General features: G+C 39.1%; 1 protein-coding gene across 1 annotated transcript in view; it reads right to left on the bottom strand.

Moving 5' to 3' along the window:
• The window catches only part of abhd3 (abhydrolase domain containing 3, phospholipase), a 46,500-nt gene extending 30,531 nt beyond the window's left edge, over positions 1-15,969 (bottom strand). Inside the window, 3 exon segments of the mRNA XM_036596566.1 lie at positions 12,466-12,572; positions 12,574-12,630; positions 15,764-15,969. Coding sequence (XP_036452459.1) covers positions 12,466-12,572; positions 12,574-12,630; positions 15,764-15,913 — 314 coding nt within the window. The 5' untranslated portion in view covers positions 15,914-15,969.
• Positions 15,970-16,427: the final 458 nt, after the last annotated feature.

The raw sequence follows: 16,427 nt of genomic DNA on the forward strand, positions 1-16,427 counted from the left end.
ATAATGGAAAAGGCTTGGTGACCACAGCCAATTCCCACATACACATCCACATAACAAACCTGCTAATGTCCTTCGCATGTGAAGCATATCTGCATGGCTTGTGCTGATTTGCATGGTGCTATACACACTGAAAAACCTGTTTTGCTGAGTTCATTCAAACGCTTTAAGGAAAACGATCGCCTTGATGGATCTGAATCGCTCTTACTTTACTGAATGGTGTGATCCAAATCCATACAATGACTGGGCACATTAAAGACAAATCTAGAAGCAAAACTGTGTTCTCTTAACTTTTGCTAGCCGTAGGTTTGTTTACAGTATATGTGCTCTAGTACTTTACTTCAAATATCTAAATAAACACCTGTAGTAGAATACTGTAAAATTCATGTATTGTGTATATGTGTACATGTGTGGTCAGTTATAGGACAACGTTATAAGGATAATAAAACAAAAAAACTAAGAGAAAATAAGTAAATTTGTACTGCGAGTGAAAAATGAGTGATAAAGTGGCATTTTGTCTAATCCTCTGCATAACCACAAGGGGGCCACCCAGAAAATGTTGAGCAATCCCGTTTCTTATTTTTACCCCTACACCTTGTTTTCGAGTGTCACCTTACACTGAGTTACTGAGTTATAAGGAAGAGTGGTTGAAATCTTCCCTCTGAAATGAGACCCTCAAATAAAAAGAGCATCACCTCATTAACAGCTACCAGCGCTGCTCTGTAGGCGACCCTGCCAGTCTGCAGTGACAGCAGAGGAGGGTAAAGTTCAGCTCCTCACTGCTGGGCTTTAGTTACATTTAGGGCATCATATGACTTCAAAGAGGGGGGCAATTATTTATTATCACCCACCACTAATTCTTCAGTGATATGAAGCTGAAGTCAGATATTCACCAGCTTCTTGTTTGAATTTTCCCGCTCCACCTTAAATGGAGCAGCAGTTACATTCTGGCGCTTCAGGCGTCAAAACTGCAGGACTATTTAAGGTGGAACGGGAAAGTTAGCTAGCTAGCGACACATTAGCAAACTACTAGTGATTTTTTTAAGCTTATTTTGAAGAAAAGGACCATAATACACTGAAACAACACTAAACTACGATAATACAGTGGAAACAGAGAAAATTCTCACATTTGTGGGTTTCTTTGGTCTCATGTTCTCCATCTTGCCGTTTTTTTTTCTCATAACTCTCCGTTTGGAGCCTCTGAAAAACCTCCGTTTGGAGGGTCGTGTAGCCCCAACACTTCACCCTACCCCTCTATCTCAACAAGAATCAGGACGCCTTATCTCTAGGCATGACTGCCCAAAACAGAAGGGTAGGGCTAAGTGGTAGGGGCGAGGGGTGAAATGGGGTTGGGCCCAAGAAGCAAGTGGGCTGCCAGCTTTGCCTCAGTGGGCCAACAATGACCATCCTCTCACTGTCTGGGTTGCTGTAATGTCGGTATCGATGGCAGCACAATGAGAAAAATACTGTTGGTAAATTAGAGTAACCTCAGCTACACTACTGTAGCTAATGGGGTCTGCTACGATGTTAATTTAGCTGGCTAGCAAAAGCTGAAACTGGTGTATTTCCTGCTCAATCAATTTAACCAAACATAAAGACGTTTAAATAATTATGTGATGTAAATCGAATACATAACAAAAAACTGTATATAGAGCTGGGCAACATGGCAATATATATCGTTATTGTGATAAATTGCATCACAATATTTCACAATATGGTTTTTTGATCAGGAGGCCCCCTGGACGCCTCCCGGTTGGGGTTTACCAGGCACGGCCTACTGGGACGAGAACCCAGGGTCGTCCTAGGACCCGCTGGAGGGATTATATCTCCAAGTTGGCCTGGGTGTGGTGTGGCTCGAGGTCCTCCAGAACGAGCTGGAGGAAGTTGAGCGGGACAGGGTCGTCTGGGATTCTCTGCTCTCCCTACTGCTACTGCGACCCTAGCTAGATTAAGCGGTTAAAGATGATGAATGAATGAATGAATGAATGAATGAATGAAAATGTTTTTCTGAGCATATCGCGGACTGCAAGAACACCAAACTACTTGATTCATTACAAAGTGAGGATAATTAGTCCTTTTAATCAGCTTTAGAGCAGCAAAGTCTGTGAAACACTGAATAAAAATAATTGAAACACTACAGAAACATCCATTTTTGTGTCCCTAGCGTTTACAGATATATTACACTTAAAAACGTTAGGGTTACAATTTATTTACATTTTAAAGTAAAACACGTTATTTTAACAATTACACCTTCTTGAGCCTCAATTTAGCAACATTGGTTTTTAAATCAATTCTATAGAATTCCAAGCACCACAGAAGAGCTCGTCCCCACAGTCATGTGTGAAGGCTGAGGCCAGATTTTGAGGTAAAACATGTTTTTCTGCAGTTTTAACTACAATAATCTATACATGACTATGAAATATATAAATTAAATGACATAAAGAAAACAAATGGCAAATAAATATTATAAAATTTATAATGAAAGTTCCCCAGGAGTCGTGTCACTGGTGTTACTGCGTAACTAAAAATCTTTTATTTTGAAATAAGTCACACTGATGACATCACTTGGCTTCCTTTTACCTGTTTTCTGAGGATCTATGAAGAAAAGCACATGGTGGGTCCACTGTGTCTTTCAGTTATCAGAGATTTTCTCATTCAGCTCATGATTTCATATGAAGCTTTTAGCTGAAGTCACTGGTGTGACCGACTTTATTCTGAGGTAACTGTGAAAAATAGAATACAAATGGATTAAATTACATATTTTAGTGGTTGTTCCATGATTGACGTGGTTTGATGCTCTGTAGCAGACATTTAGTAAAATGCATTGTTCATTAAAAATGTCTGTTTCCTTTATTATGTGGAACACCAATGAGGATCTGTAACACCAGTGCCTGGGAGAAAAGTGGACGTTTCTGTAGAATGACCCACTTATAGCTCTGATGGTATTTTTCAAATATCTGACTGTTTTCTTTTTTTGTCTCTTCCAACTCATCAGATGTCAGAAAATGTAAATATCATGTGAAAATTTGTTACAATTTCAGATTATATTTTTTGCCATTTCTCCCAGCTCTAACTCTACATCTCTGAGCTTTGATGCGTTATCAGTTGATGGTGGAAGTTCGGCGTGGGCCCGACGGGGTGACGCAGCAGCGGATCGGCAGCTTTGAGTGCTGGATTACAGTCGACGCTCTCGGCACTGACTCAGCTTCTCTCAGAGCGAGAGATCACGCTAAACCAGAGTGTAATTTCAGAGCCTGTATTAAAAATGCACTCCAGGATCAGCCTCCGCTCTGCTCCGAGCGCTCGCAGCATCACACTCACAGAGGAGGAGAAGAGCTCTCACCCAGAAGCTCCATCAGCAGTTCAGCTCTGTTTTGTCAGCAAAGCAATATTGCCAGCAGCTGCTGTCCTGAAGTAGCTTTAACCCTTTGAGGCAGCAGCAAACGGGGGCTATATCTGCGGTCTAATCTACTCTTCTCATGTAATAACGCTGCTTTCAAATGTTGAGGTCAAATTTATTTTCATGTATAAATATCATGACCTTAAAAAAAAAGCTAAAAGTGTACATTTTCATTGCGTTTTTGTCATAAATCACCTTTTTGAGCACAAAAATTTAAACATAGGAATCTACATCACACTTTAGTGGGACCTTTAGTGAGGCTTCATGGCAGCTACACATCCTTTCAGACCCACAGCGCTGAGTCGTCTTCTCACAGTGGAAGGATGGACAGAAACACCTGTGGATGTTTTCAGATCTGAAGCAACTTGATTTTCTCCTCTCTCTCAGAGATGAAAGCTTTAAGTGCTGTTTATCTGATGGGGGCAGTTTTGGGGTCTACCAGGTCTTCCAGGTGGTTGTTAGGATAGCCCCAGTTTCTTTGTAGCTTTTAATCAGTTTTTGAACTCCATTTTTGGAAACTCCTGTTTTTTTCACATAGACCTTCATTATATAAGTGCACTCTTAAAAAGATGGTTCTTTAACGGTTCTTTAGTAAAGAAAATGGTTCTATACAGAACGATGAACATCAAAAAACCCTCTGCACTATTAAAGAGTTCTTTTCATCACAAAGATTGATGGAGAATGTGCTGTAGATTGTTCTGTATAGAACCTCTTTGAAAAGGGTTCTATATAGCACCCAAAAGGGTTCTTCTATTGTTACAAGCTTGACATCATAACAACAGAAGAACCCTTTTTGGTGCTGTATAGAACCCTTTTCAAACATTTGAAGAATCTGAAGAACCCATTCGTGATGCAAAGAACCCTATAATCATGCAAAGCGTTCTTTGAGAGTTTTCTTTACTAAAGAACCCTTGCAGAAAAGAAAAAGAAACAATGCTTCGCAAGATTAAAGGGTTCTTTGCATCAAGAAAGCGTTCTTCAGATTGTGGCAGAATGTCCTATAGATGATTTTATATAGAACCATTTTGAAAAGGGTTCTATATAGCACCAAAAAGGGTTCTTCTTGTTACAATGTCAAGCTTGTTACAATAGCAGAACCCTTTTTGGTGCTATATAGAACCCTTTTCAAAAAGCCTCTATATAAAACCACCTACAGCACATTCTGCCACAATCTGATGAACCCTTTCATGATGCAAAGAACCATTTATGCATGCAAAGTGTTCTCTGAGTGTTTTCTATACTAAAGAACCCTTGAAGAACCGTCTTTTCTTAAGTGTGTGGATTATCTTATATCTCCTCAGAAATCTGGACGTTTTCCTTCATTGAGTGCACTTTAAAAAATATGGTTCTTTATGGGGTTCTTTAGTAATGAAAATGGTTCTATACAGAATCATGACAAATGAAAAACGCTTTGCGTGATTAAAGGGCTCTTTCCATCATGAAAGGGTTCTTCAGATGGAGAATACGCTGTAGATGGTTCTATATAGCATCTTTTTAAAAAGGTTCTATATAGCACCCAAAGGGTTCTTCTATTGTTAAAAGCTTGACATCATAACAACAGCAGAACCCTTTTTGATGCTATATAGAACCAATTTTCTATAAGCTTCTATATAAAACTACCTACAGCACATTTGAAGAATCTGAAGAACCCCTTCATGATGCATGCAAAGGGTTCTTTAGGTGTTTTCTTTACTAAAGAACCCTTGAAGAAAAGAAAAGAAACGATCCTTTGCATGTTTTAAGGGTTCTTTGTATCAAGAATGTGTTATAGATGGTTTTATACAGAATCTTTTTTGAAAAGGGTTCTACATAGCACCCAAAAGGGTTCTTCAAGTGTTACAAGCTTGACATCGTAACAATAGCAGAACCCTTTTTGATGCTACATAGAACCCCTTTCAAAAAGCTTCTATATAGAACTATCTACATCACATCCCCCATCTGAAGACCCCTTTCATGATGCAAAGAGCGATTTACGCATGCAAAGGGTTCTTCGAGTGTTTTCTTTACCAAAGAACCCTTAAAGAACCATCCTTTTTAAGTGTATGTATCTTATATCTCCTGAATAATTAATAACTTGTACTCTGACTGGAAGTTAAATAAATGAGCCGTGGTCTCCACATGGTCTTCCATAGTACCTTATACCCGCATGCATATGTTAATTTGCATATATGAATAGTTTATGCATATGCATGTAAGAGGCTGGATAAGCTGAGCATGCCTGAGCGAGTCGAACACGGCTCTGGGTTCAGCGCTCGCTGTAGGATCTGTTTCAGAGCAGATGTTGTGATTTCACACCCGAGTCTGGGGCGCCGCCAGCCTCGCGCGCTCAGACAGGCTCGGGCGGATGACATCACACCTTTCTCTGCGTCTCTGCGCGCGTGATGTAACCGAGGAGAGAATGCGCAGCTGCCGCAGCCGGTCAAACAAACGCCCTTGAGTTCCAGAGCACCACCTTCAGTCACTCAGAGCAGCACAATAGCCCACAGAGACAGCACTGCTGAGCAGACTCAGCCCCTCCCTCATCAAACAGGCCCCTCTGCTCTTCTCATCACTTCACACTGCAGAGAGAACCTCGAGACACTCAGACGTTCCTCCCCATTTCATCATCAGCCCTCCTGTTTCGCCTCATTCTGTTCACACCTTGAGTCACCTCTTCTTACTTTTAGGCCCAATCCCATTTCACCCCTCACCCCTACCACTCAGCCCTACCCTATGTTTTGTGCGTTCATGTCTAGGGGTAGGGTGTCCCGGTTCTTGTTGAGATAGAGGGGTAGGGCGAAGTGTTGGGGCTACATGACCCTCCAAATCGAGGTTTTTCAGAGACACAAAAAATAGAAAAACGAGCAAGATGGAGAACAAGAGACCAAAGAAACCCACAAATGGGAGAATTTTCTCTGTTAAAAAATTACGCTAACCACGTTTTATCTTAGTTTAGTGTCGTTTCAGTGTATTTTGGTCCTTTTCTTCGTAACAAGCATAAAAATTGCTACTAATATGCTGATGTTTCGGTACCTAGCTAGCTAAATTTCCCGTTCCACCTTAAATAGTCCTGCAGTTCTGATGCCTGAAGCGCCAGAATGTAACTGCTGCACCATTTAAGGTGGAACGGGAAAATTCAAACAAGAAGCTGGTGAATATCTGACTTCAGCTTCATATCACTGAAGAATTAGGGGTGGGTGATAATAAATAATTGCCCCCCTCTTTAAAGGCATATGATGCCCTAAATGTAACTAAAGCCCAGCAGTGAGGAGCTGAACTTTACCCTCCTCTGCTGTCACTGCAGACTGGCAGGGTCGCCTACAGAGCAGCGCTGGTAGCTGTTAATGAAGTGATGCTCTTTTTATTTGAGGGTCCCATTTCAGAGGGAAGATTTCAACCACTACCCTGTAACTCAGTTCTAAGGGGCAACACTCGAGTTCAAGGGGTAGAGGGTGAAAATAAGGAATGGGACTGGGCCTTAGTTTAACTCAGCTCATTTTAGTTTAGTTCACAGCTCGTTGAAACAATGCAGAGATGCTGTGGAAAGAGCAGACTGTAAACTTTCAATTCATACCACGTTTGTGTTTGTACGTAGAGGAGAATTTGTTTTATTATTTTTTGTTTTGTTTTATTATATTTATTATTTAACGTAACTATGTAAGTAATTATCGCTGTTGTCGATTCAAAACCTCGTATCTCCAAAATGGTAACTTTACAGGAGAAGGAAAAAACATACTTTACTTTTAATGTACGTCAATGGAACCAGACTTTTTTCCAGGTCATTTCTGGGTCATTTCTTTTGGTCCATTCATCATGAAATTTACACACAATGTATGGGACCAAGGGTATTTTCAAATTATGTAAAAAACTGAAACGCTAAAAATGCAAAAAACAGCAGCGATACAGTGCAGGATCTGCTGCGTATCTTCTCCTCTTCAGTCTCCAGTGAACTCTGGAACGTAACGTATCTGATTACTCCAGACGGTGCCAAGTGTGAGATACATTACAACATAAACCCACTTACACTCGCTTAATTATTGAATGTTGGCCCTGAAGCTAATCCGAAAGACTGGAGAGAAGACTGTACTGTTACAGAGCTCATTTACATATATCAGTCTTAAAGGCACAGTAACAAAAACAATAACTGCCTGATTACTTCTGACGGATAAGGAGAGGCTGGAAAATCACTGAGTGTGTTTACATGCGCTTAATAATCCGATAACTGCAGAAAATCAGATTTTGTCAGTAATCCGATCAACATGTTTACATGCACTTCAACTCCGGGCCTACATGAGTCAGGCGGTAATTAGATTTCTGCTTTACAACCAGCCAATAGACTCACAGAAGAAGACGAGACGTAAACATAACGTAAAACTCAATTTCGTGTTTGGTTTCAGCGCCGCTCCCACAGTGTTTTGCTGTGTCTCGCGACATCCACCGTCTGTTTTCACGCATGCGCAGACTGAGAAATCAGAAAGAAATCAGAGTAAGAGTTCACAGCACTAGCTCTCTTTATCAGATTTCTTAATCGGATTTCTAGATCGGAGTATGGTGTTTACTTGCCCATTTGACTAATCGGATAACTGCAGAAATCTGATTACGATTGGATTATTGAGTGCATGTAAACACACTCACTGCTCCACAGGTTTAAATTTTGGGGGTGCACCAAGGTAAAAAGACACCCGTCAAAAATTTTATTCATCTGTTTTGAAAAAAGTGATTTTATTTTGTTTTTTGAACGCAGCTCGGGTCGAGAGAGAGAGAGAGAGAGAGAGAGAGAGAGAGAGTGAGAACAGTAGCACCTGCACGTTAGCTAGCTACTACGCGTAATTAGCAAAGCCGTCCTGGCTGAATTTGCTCTCGCTTAGTTCGAAGGACCGCCAAGTTGTACCAGTCATGCCTCTAATATCTACTGAACTGCATCTTAGAGAAGCACATTTTGGCCATTTCTGCGGTCCACATTCGGGTCTAGCTCACATTTCGACATGTATTTAAGCCCTTTTTTCCTGCAGTTATGGTTCCTTCATGTCATAAAACGTCTCTTGGTATTTATCTTTAGAATTTCATCTGTTTCACTGTCTTATACGATTTTAAATTAGTACTCATAATTCCTTCTGTTACTGCTAAGATTTATCACCTGTCTGATAAAGCACTGTAAACAGCCACTTGCATGAAAAGTGCTCTATCAGTAAAGATTATTATGACTTTTAAAACACTTCAGTTCACTGTTGTTCTCCTGCAGAGTGTATAGAAACAGCTGGTGGGCTGTAATGTGACCTACCAGAGCAAAAAGGCTCAGCTAGTACAGCAATAACAAAGACTCCAGGTTAAAACTGAGGGAGGCAGCAGGTCAGACCACCTGTTTTACATACATTTACCTGACAATATATAATTTCACAGAGGAAAAGCACATCACTCACACTCAAACAAGACAGTCATATATTAAGGCTGTAAATAAATAAGTGTTATTAATGTGTTATTAAGTGTTATTAATAACACTTAGTGTTATTAATCTTAGTGTTATTAGTCTTCATATGTAGCTGACACACCCACCTTTTAAATGATAACCAGTGCATTTGCAAAAGCTGAGCACAATCATTGTTAAAACTATGTTATCATGGTTTTTGTTGTTTATTTATGGTTTAGAGTCGGTGTCTCCACCCATCCTCGACGATCAAGTACTAATGAATTATTATTATTATTATGGCTGTTTTGGAAATTGAAACTACACAAAGATTATAGGTTACTTTTACTTTGCATGAATGCTGCTTGTATGTAAATATTTATGGATCTCTCTTTAAATAATATTTTATCATATCGTCATCGCAGGGCTGGGCGATACGGCCAAAAATGTTATCACCATAAAAACATCATATCGTTCGATATCGATACACATCGCGATAAATGTCACATCATGATTTGTTTCACGTTTGAAGGCTGAATTTTCCTGAGTGGTTTATTGTTGTTTTAAACTATCCTTCGCGGTCAGAACATGACAAACACTAAAGCTCAGCTCGCTGGGTCATTCTAAACTTTTACTCTCTAACCACCTCCACTCTGCCTCACACTGTTTTACCTGATTATTTTACTATTATTGTTTTATTTTCATTATTTTATTATTTATATGTTTGTTTAATTATTATAATTCATATTCTTATTTTTAAGTATAATTATTTTATTATTATTTTAGTCATGTTAATACATTTTTAGTTTACTTTTTGATCTTTTTCTCCTTTTATTCTATTTTGATTTGATTTTATTAACTTTTACATTTTAGCTGCGTTTTAATTATAGTTTTATATTTTCTGCTGTATTTTTATGTATTTTTATTATTAATGTTTCATTTTTTTTTACTTAACTGATTTGAGTAATTTTTTTAATTAAATTTATTTTTATTATTTGATATTTTCTTACACATGATCAATCCCTTGTTCTGTATCATCTCAGCCACATTGTAAATGAGGGTCACCCTCAATGTCCGAGATTAAATAAAGGTTGATTGATTGATTGGTTGAAATCTGTCATGGGAGAGTGGGAGAAACTTTCTGGTCAGCTGTTTTTACCAGCTGGAAAAGCACGGCCGCAGTTTTTGTAACAGTCATAATTTAAGAAAGAAAAGATCTGACTGAGCGCTGTAACAGTGCTGTAGTTGAGAGGAGCAGACGTGATTTAACGCTGCTAAAGCTGTTAGGATGTACAGAAAGAGGTGAGTTCACTGTAGGACAGTATAGTAACACCACTGACTTCGTCACTCACACTCGGTCACAGGAGAGCAGATCGCCGGTCGCTCCACTCAAACAGGGAATATATAACTCCACATTTCAGACGTTGCTAAAGTATATTTGGTGACTCATTTCACTCGCCGCCCTCTCTCTAACTATGTTGGAAAACTTGAAAGTGCGCCCTCTTGTGGCGACAGCAGAGTAGTGCTGCTTTCTTTGCAGTATAAAACGCCACCAGGGCTTTCGCTAGAACGCAGATGTGTGAGAATGGTGTATTATAGCGAAAATTTATCGAACACGTTCTTATCTCTCTATCGAGGAAAGTTATATCACAATTATCGTTATCGTTTTATCGCCCAGCCCTACGTCATCATGATATTCAGTTCAGCATTAGTTACAGCGGTTATGTATGTTCATTATATTAAAATAAATGCTAGAGTGTATATGTTAAATATCAAACTGATGTATTTACTATCGTCTCTATATGTAACACAGATGTGCAGCTGGGCGATACTGGCAAAAACACAATACCCTGAAGTTTCGACAATACACAATATGGTGCGATACATATACATTTTATGGTATCTAATAAGTTGAAACAGAAAATAATAAATGCTCATTTAAAAGTACTATCAAGAACAATGAATACAGTTATTTGTATTCAACACCGCACACACTGAGCTGCACCAAATCCACTTAAACAGGACTAACTGTGATCAACTACGCAGTTGGGAAATGTTTCTAAGCTCTGACAAAAAAGCATATTGTGACATACTGTGATGTAATTTCTCAGGATAACCATAAATGCTGTCATATTGCCCAACTCTACACAGAACACGCTCATCACACCAAGCACAGTCCATCTCCATCAACTACAAGCCCATCAGCCAGTCACAGTAGAGCACAGCTCTCTGCTCATCAGACAAAGTCACAACGGCATGCAAATATATGCAAAGAGCTCAATCTTAAAGGAAAATGGACACTCAGATAAAACCTGCAGTGAGAGGAGTCTGAACAGCCAATCAAGTCAATCTGAAGAGACCCTCACAGTGAGCTGAACTACAGGAAACCTTTGTGTGCTCATTCAAATAAGGCTGATGGGCTCGGATTGGTCAGGAGCTGTAATCAGATAAAACGTGCAAAAGGACACAGGTCAAGTACAACAAGATAGTCTGGCCTAAATCATCACAGACTCATCTCAAACCGTGTGTAGATGTTCAGAAATCTTTAACAGACTTGATCATGTGGTTTCTGACACTGTATGGCTCACAGTTCTCTATAAACATGGACTAAACTCAGCCTGCGACCAGGCGGCTACTGTTCCTAGCTGCGTTAATGTACTTCAGTCCATGTTTATAGATAACAGTGAGTCATACGGTGTCAGAAACCACATGATCAAGTCTGATAAGATCAGTGAACAACTATACACAGTTTCAGACGAGTGTGTGATGAATTAGGCACTCAGTTGGCACCAAGCTGATTGGTTATTTCTTGGTAGCTATAATTAGCCACGTAGCTCCAGTATAAAACTGAAGAATGAACTTCAGACAACAAACACGTCTTGGATGTTCGAATACATTTGGAATAAGGAGAAAAACTGTATTTTCATTTTTGACTTGAATATGCTTTAAATACTCAATCCTGACAAATGCACGATAATAACTGATCAAAGTACAGTATAGGAGATACTTTATAGTACAGTAGTGTATAGTATAGTAGATACTGAATAATTCATAGTATCTACTTAACAATTAATAGTATTTATTGATTAATTCATAGTAGTTATTGAATCATTTGTAGTAAATACTAAAGAATTCATAGGAACTACTGAGTAATGTATAGTAGTCACTGAATAACTCACAGTGGATGTTGAATAGTTCATAGTAGTTACTAAATAATTGATAGTAGTTAAATAATTTATAGTACTTTCTGAATAATTCATAGTAGATACTGAATAATTCGTAGTAGATACTAAATAATTGATAGTAGTTACTAAATTATTCATAGTAGATACTGAAAAATTCACAGTAGATACTGAAAAATTCATATTAGATACTAAATAATTCATAGTAGATACTGAATAATTCATAGTGGATATTGAATAATTCATAGTAGTTACTGAATAATTTATAGTAGTTACATAATTTATAGAAGATACCGAATAATTCATAGTAGATACTGAATAATTCATAGTAGATACTAAATAATACGTAGTAGATACTGAATCATTCATAGTAGATACTGAATAATTCATAGTAGATACTGAATAATTCATAGTAGATACTGAATAATTCATTGTAGATACTGAATAACTTACTGTAGTTAACGAATAATAAGCAGTTTAAAAGATTAACATGAAACACTCACTTCCTGTAGGACACCCAGGGTTTGGCGGTAACGAAGGGCCGGAGGAGGGTCTGTACTCGGCTCTCCCAGCACCAGAAGGGGGGGTAATACGTCTCTGTCACCACAGGGGCAGTGGTCCCTCAGGAATTCATAAAACTTCTTCCCCCCTGCTATCAGCTTTGGCTTCTGAAAGACAGCAGGAGGACAGACGGAGAGATTCAGTGAAGTTATTTCACACAGCAGACGCGGTGCTGAACTGCCCAACAGTGCTTTCAGAAGCAGGTTAGGAGCTCATGCAGGGGTTTGCAGCTCATTATGAATCAGGAGTTTGAGAGCGACGTGAGGAACGACTGGCGATAAAAAAATCAAATATACAGTAGAGGATGTTTTGTTTGTCAGGAAGCCAATTTAACACGAAAAAATAAACTCCAGGAATGTGTTTCACTTTAAAACTATTAGAGCCCATTCTTCAGTTCTTCCATAAATGTCAAAACCCCCCTCTACGGTGATGCTACTTTCTGCTAGCGGCCCTATGGGATTCTAGTAGTATTTTAGCGCCAAGCTAAAGTGATTCAGATGAACATTTTTTGGCCTTTCTATATTAAACAGGCATTTAAATCTTGTAAAAGACACCCCACATTTTTATTTGAAGCTCATAACAGAGATAAACTGTATCTGAGCTTGAGTGACTCTTTCAGTAAAGAGCTCTGCTGCTGCTGCTGTTTTCCATTCCTAACTAACCAAAAACCTGCTTAGACTACAAATCATATTCAAAATCAGTGACGTATCTAGAACTTCCAGAAGGCCTAGAGTGACATTTAGTCTCAGTAAACTGTAAATCAAAGTGTGATTGGTTGATTCCTCTGTCCTGTCCTAATTACGTTGGTAGGTAATCTAACGAGGAAGGCCTTCTGTTCAGCTCCTGAAGTCCTAACCAATGAGAGAGCTCGCTCAGCTGTATCTGCCTAAATACCACAGAGAAATCAATCCTGATTGAACAGTTTTCAAGATGTTAGCCCTTTTGGTTCCAACATAAACTTTACAATTAAAGCTCACAATTACAGCAATGCCTGCATAGTTTAATATAACAAGAATAATGATTTATTAAATAAAAATTAATGTAAAAATTACTGACATATATTTTTTTGATTTCAGCCTCTAAACAAGGCTGAGTGATGTAAAATCTGTACTGGTATACTGTGATACTGACCTACACTCATATTGATTTTCAGTTTTAGAGACATATTTGATAGACAATAAACATTATATGATACAATAACAATAATGTCTTTGTTGTTACAGTTTAATTCTTTCTTGTGCACTTTACTTCTGATTTCCAGGACCAGACAGTCAGTTCTAATGTACGTGAATTAATGAGTGCTTCAGACTGATTTGATAGGGTTTAATCACTCAAACACAACAAAAACTAAATAAATAAAAAATAGGACTTGCTTTCTGGAAGTGAGCCGTAAACAGAGTCGTTCAGAGTGGTTTGGTGTGAAACTCTCCATTCTAAATAAACTTACTGAGTCAGAACTGTTCACAGTGGTGGTGATAGGAACCAGACGTCCACCTCTAAAAACTCCCTCACAGAAAGATGGAAAATTGTGGTCTAAACATATATTTTTAAAATCCATTCATGGTGGAGGGATACATGCAAGGTGTTATGAGGCAAAATAGTCCCCAAAGAAAACATATTATTTCAGATGTTCCACTATTTTACCATCAACATTCCATATAAACTCAGAAACTCAGTCCCTACAGTCAACCATTTCACACCAAACCACTCTTTACATCTCAAACACCGAATTATGGAAGAATTTTGAAAAACTGTGGATTTCCCCTTCATTACAACTGTATTGGCTGTCTGTATTTTTAAAGGAGGTCATCAAACCTGCAGCATAAAGATTAAAGCTGAGGCACGTGGGCACCTAAAAAAAACACAGCTCACCTTAAAATGCTGCCTCCTGTTCTTTGTAGGGACCTTGAGTTAAAGGGGAATTCCACCAATTTTTCAAAATTCCTCCATAACTCAGTGTGTGAGATGTAATCAGAGTGACTCAGAGTGGTTTGCTGTGAAATGGTTCAGATGTCTTTACAGTGGTGGTGATAGGAACCAGGGGTCGCCATGACTACAACATAAATATAGACATTTTATTTACTATCCAGAACCACCAGTGAACCTACACGAGTCTTCTGAGTTTATATGGAATGTTGATGATGGAAAATAGTGGAACATCTGAAATAATAAGTTTTCTTTGGGGACTATTTTGCCTCACAGCACCCTGCATGTATCCCTCCACCATGAACAGGCTTTTAAAACTAATATAAAACAGTGTCTCAGTCATCAGGCAGTGAATTCATAACCATTTCATGTAGTAACTTTCTGTGAGGAGCTTTTAGAGGTGGACGTCTGGTTCCTATCACCACCACTGTGAACAATTCAGACTCTAAGTTTCTCTAGAACAGAGCGTTTCACACCAAACCACTCTGAACGACTCTGTTTACATCTTAACCATCTAATTATGCCGAAAATTTGAAAAATCGCTGGCGTTCCCCTTCAACACCGGGGTGACAGTTTTTTTGCTTTGTCATGAAAAAAAGCACCGCCTTCATTCGCCACAAGGGGCGCTAAAAAGCAGCAGCAGGAGGAAGAGAAACCTACAATCCGCCCAAAATGAACTGAAAAGGGACATTTTTACAGGCATAAAGGTCATATTTATGAATATATATCACAAATATGATCGATAACAGCCTGTTTGGGGTGTTTTACATGTCCAATAAGGTACCAGGCATTGTTTTTTCATAGTGAACTTGACCACCCAACATATAACAGACACTACAGCGCGGTCACTTTCATAGAAAATCAATCATATACACACACACAGACACTGGTTATGGCTTTATGGAGCAAAATCCTCACAATAGTCATAATATATACCCGGAAAACGAGTATAATCGTGCTAGGAGGCCGATATAAGGGTCAAAATGGGAAAAGCCGGTGACACCCTGCAGTCTGAGGCTGCTGAGAGGCAGGAAATGACCATATTAGGCGGTATAAAGGGACGGAGAGGATGGTTGTGACGTTTTTGGGGGAGATGAGGATGAAATAAAGAGGAGAAACGGGACTCAGGATGGATACATTGTATTTGCCTCCAATGCAAAGCAATGCAAAGCAATGCAATGAGGTCCGATGAAAAACCATGCAATGCAATGCAATGTCATGCAATGCAATGCGCTGCATTGCATTGCATGACATTGCATTGCATTGCATGGTTTTTCATCGGACCTCATTGCACCGCACGGCGCGGCGTCCTACCTTGGCGATGGAGGTGAGGTAGTAGCATGCGTAGGCGGCCCCGAAGCCCAGCGCGAGCGCCAGCCCCACGCTCGAGCCCTGCAGACCCACCGAGACCTGGTTCTCCACGTACACGCCGAGCACGTCCCAGCCCAGATCCAGAGAGATCATGGCCAACACCGCTTCAGCTCCACCTACGCTGCTGATACTACCACTGAGCCCGAGCCGGAGACAGGCACGAGAGTGAGCGCGCGCCCCGGAGCGCTCTGCTTATATAGCGGGCTGGTCTGACTGAAGGGGGCGCTGTGGCGCGCATAGTGCTTTTTTTTTATTAATATGCATATAATATTACAGACGAGGACGTCCAAATTAAACATAACTACAGACATTTATTTTCAACATCAAGGAAAAACTAAAGTTTCAGATTTTTTTGTTTTGTTTTTTTGAAAGAATTGTCTTTTTTGGTCTAATTTAAAAATATGAAATTAGGTTTGTTTTGAGATTTTAAAGTTTTTATCGTTTTTATTTAGATATAAATACAAAATTAAAAGTGGAATAAAGTGGATAACTGATTATGATAATGCAAAACTTTTTTTTTTAAAATTTTTTGGATCTTTTTGATGGTGAGGTTTTTTTTTAGAAATTATTTTTTTTTTTACATTTTATTTTGTATTTTGATTACATC

Source organism: Colossoma macropomum, unplaced genomic scaffold (assembly GCF_904425465.1).
Source record: "Colossoma macropomum unplaced genomic scaffold, Colossoma_macropomum, whole genome shotgun sequence".
NCBI lineage: Eukaryota > Metazoa > Chordata > Actinopteri > Characiformes > Serrasalmidae > Colossoma > Colossoma macropomum.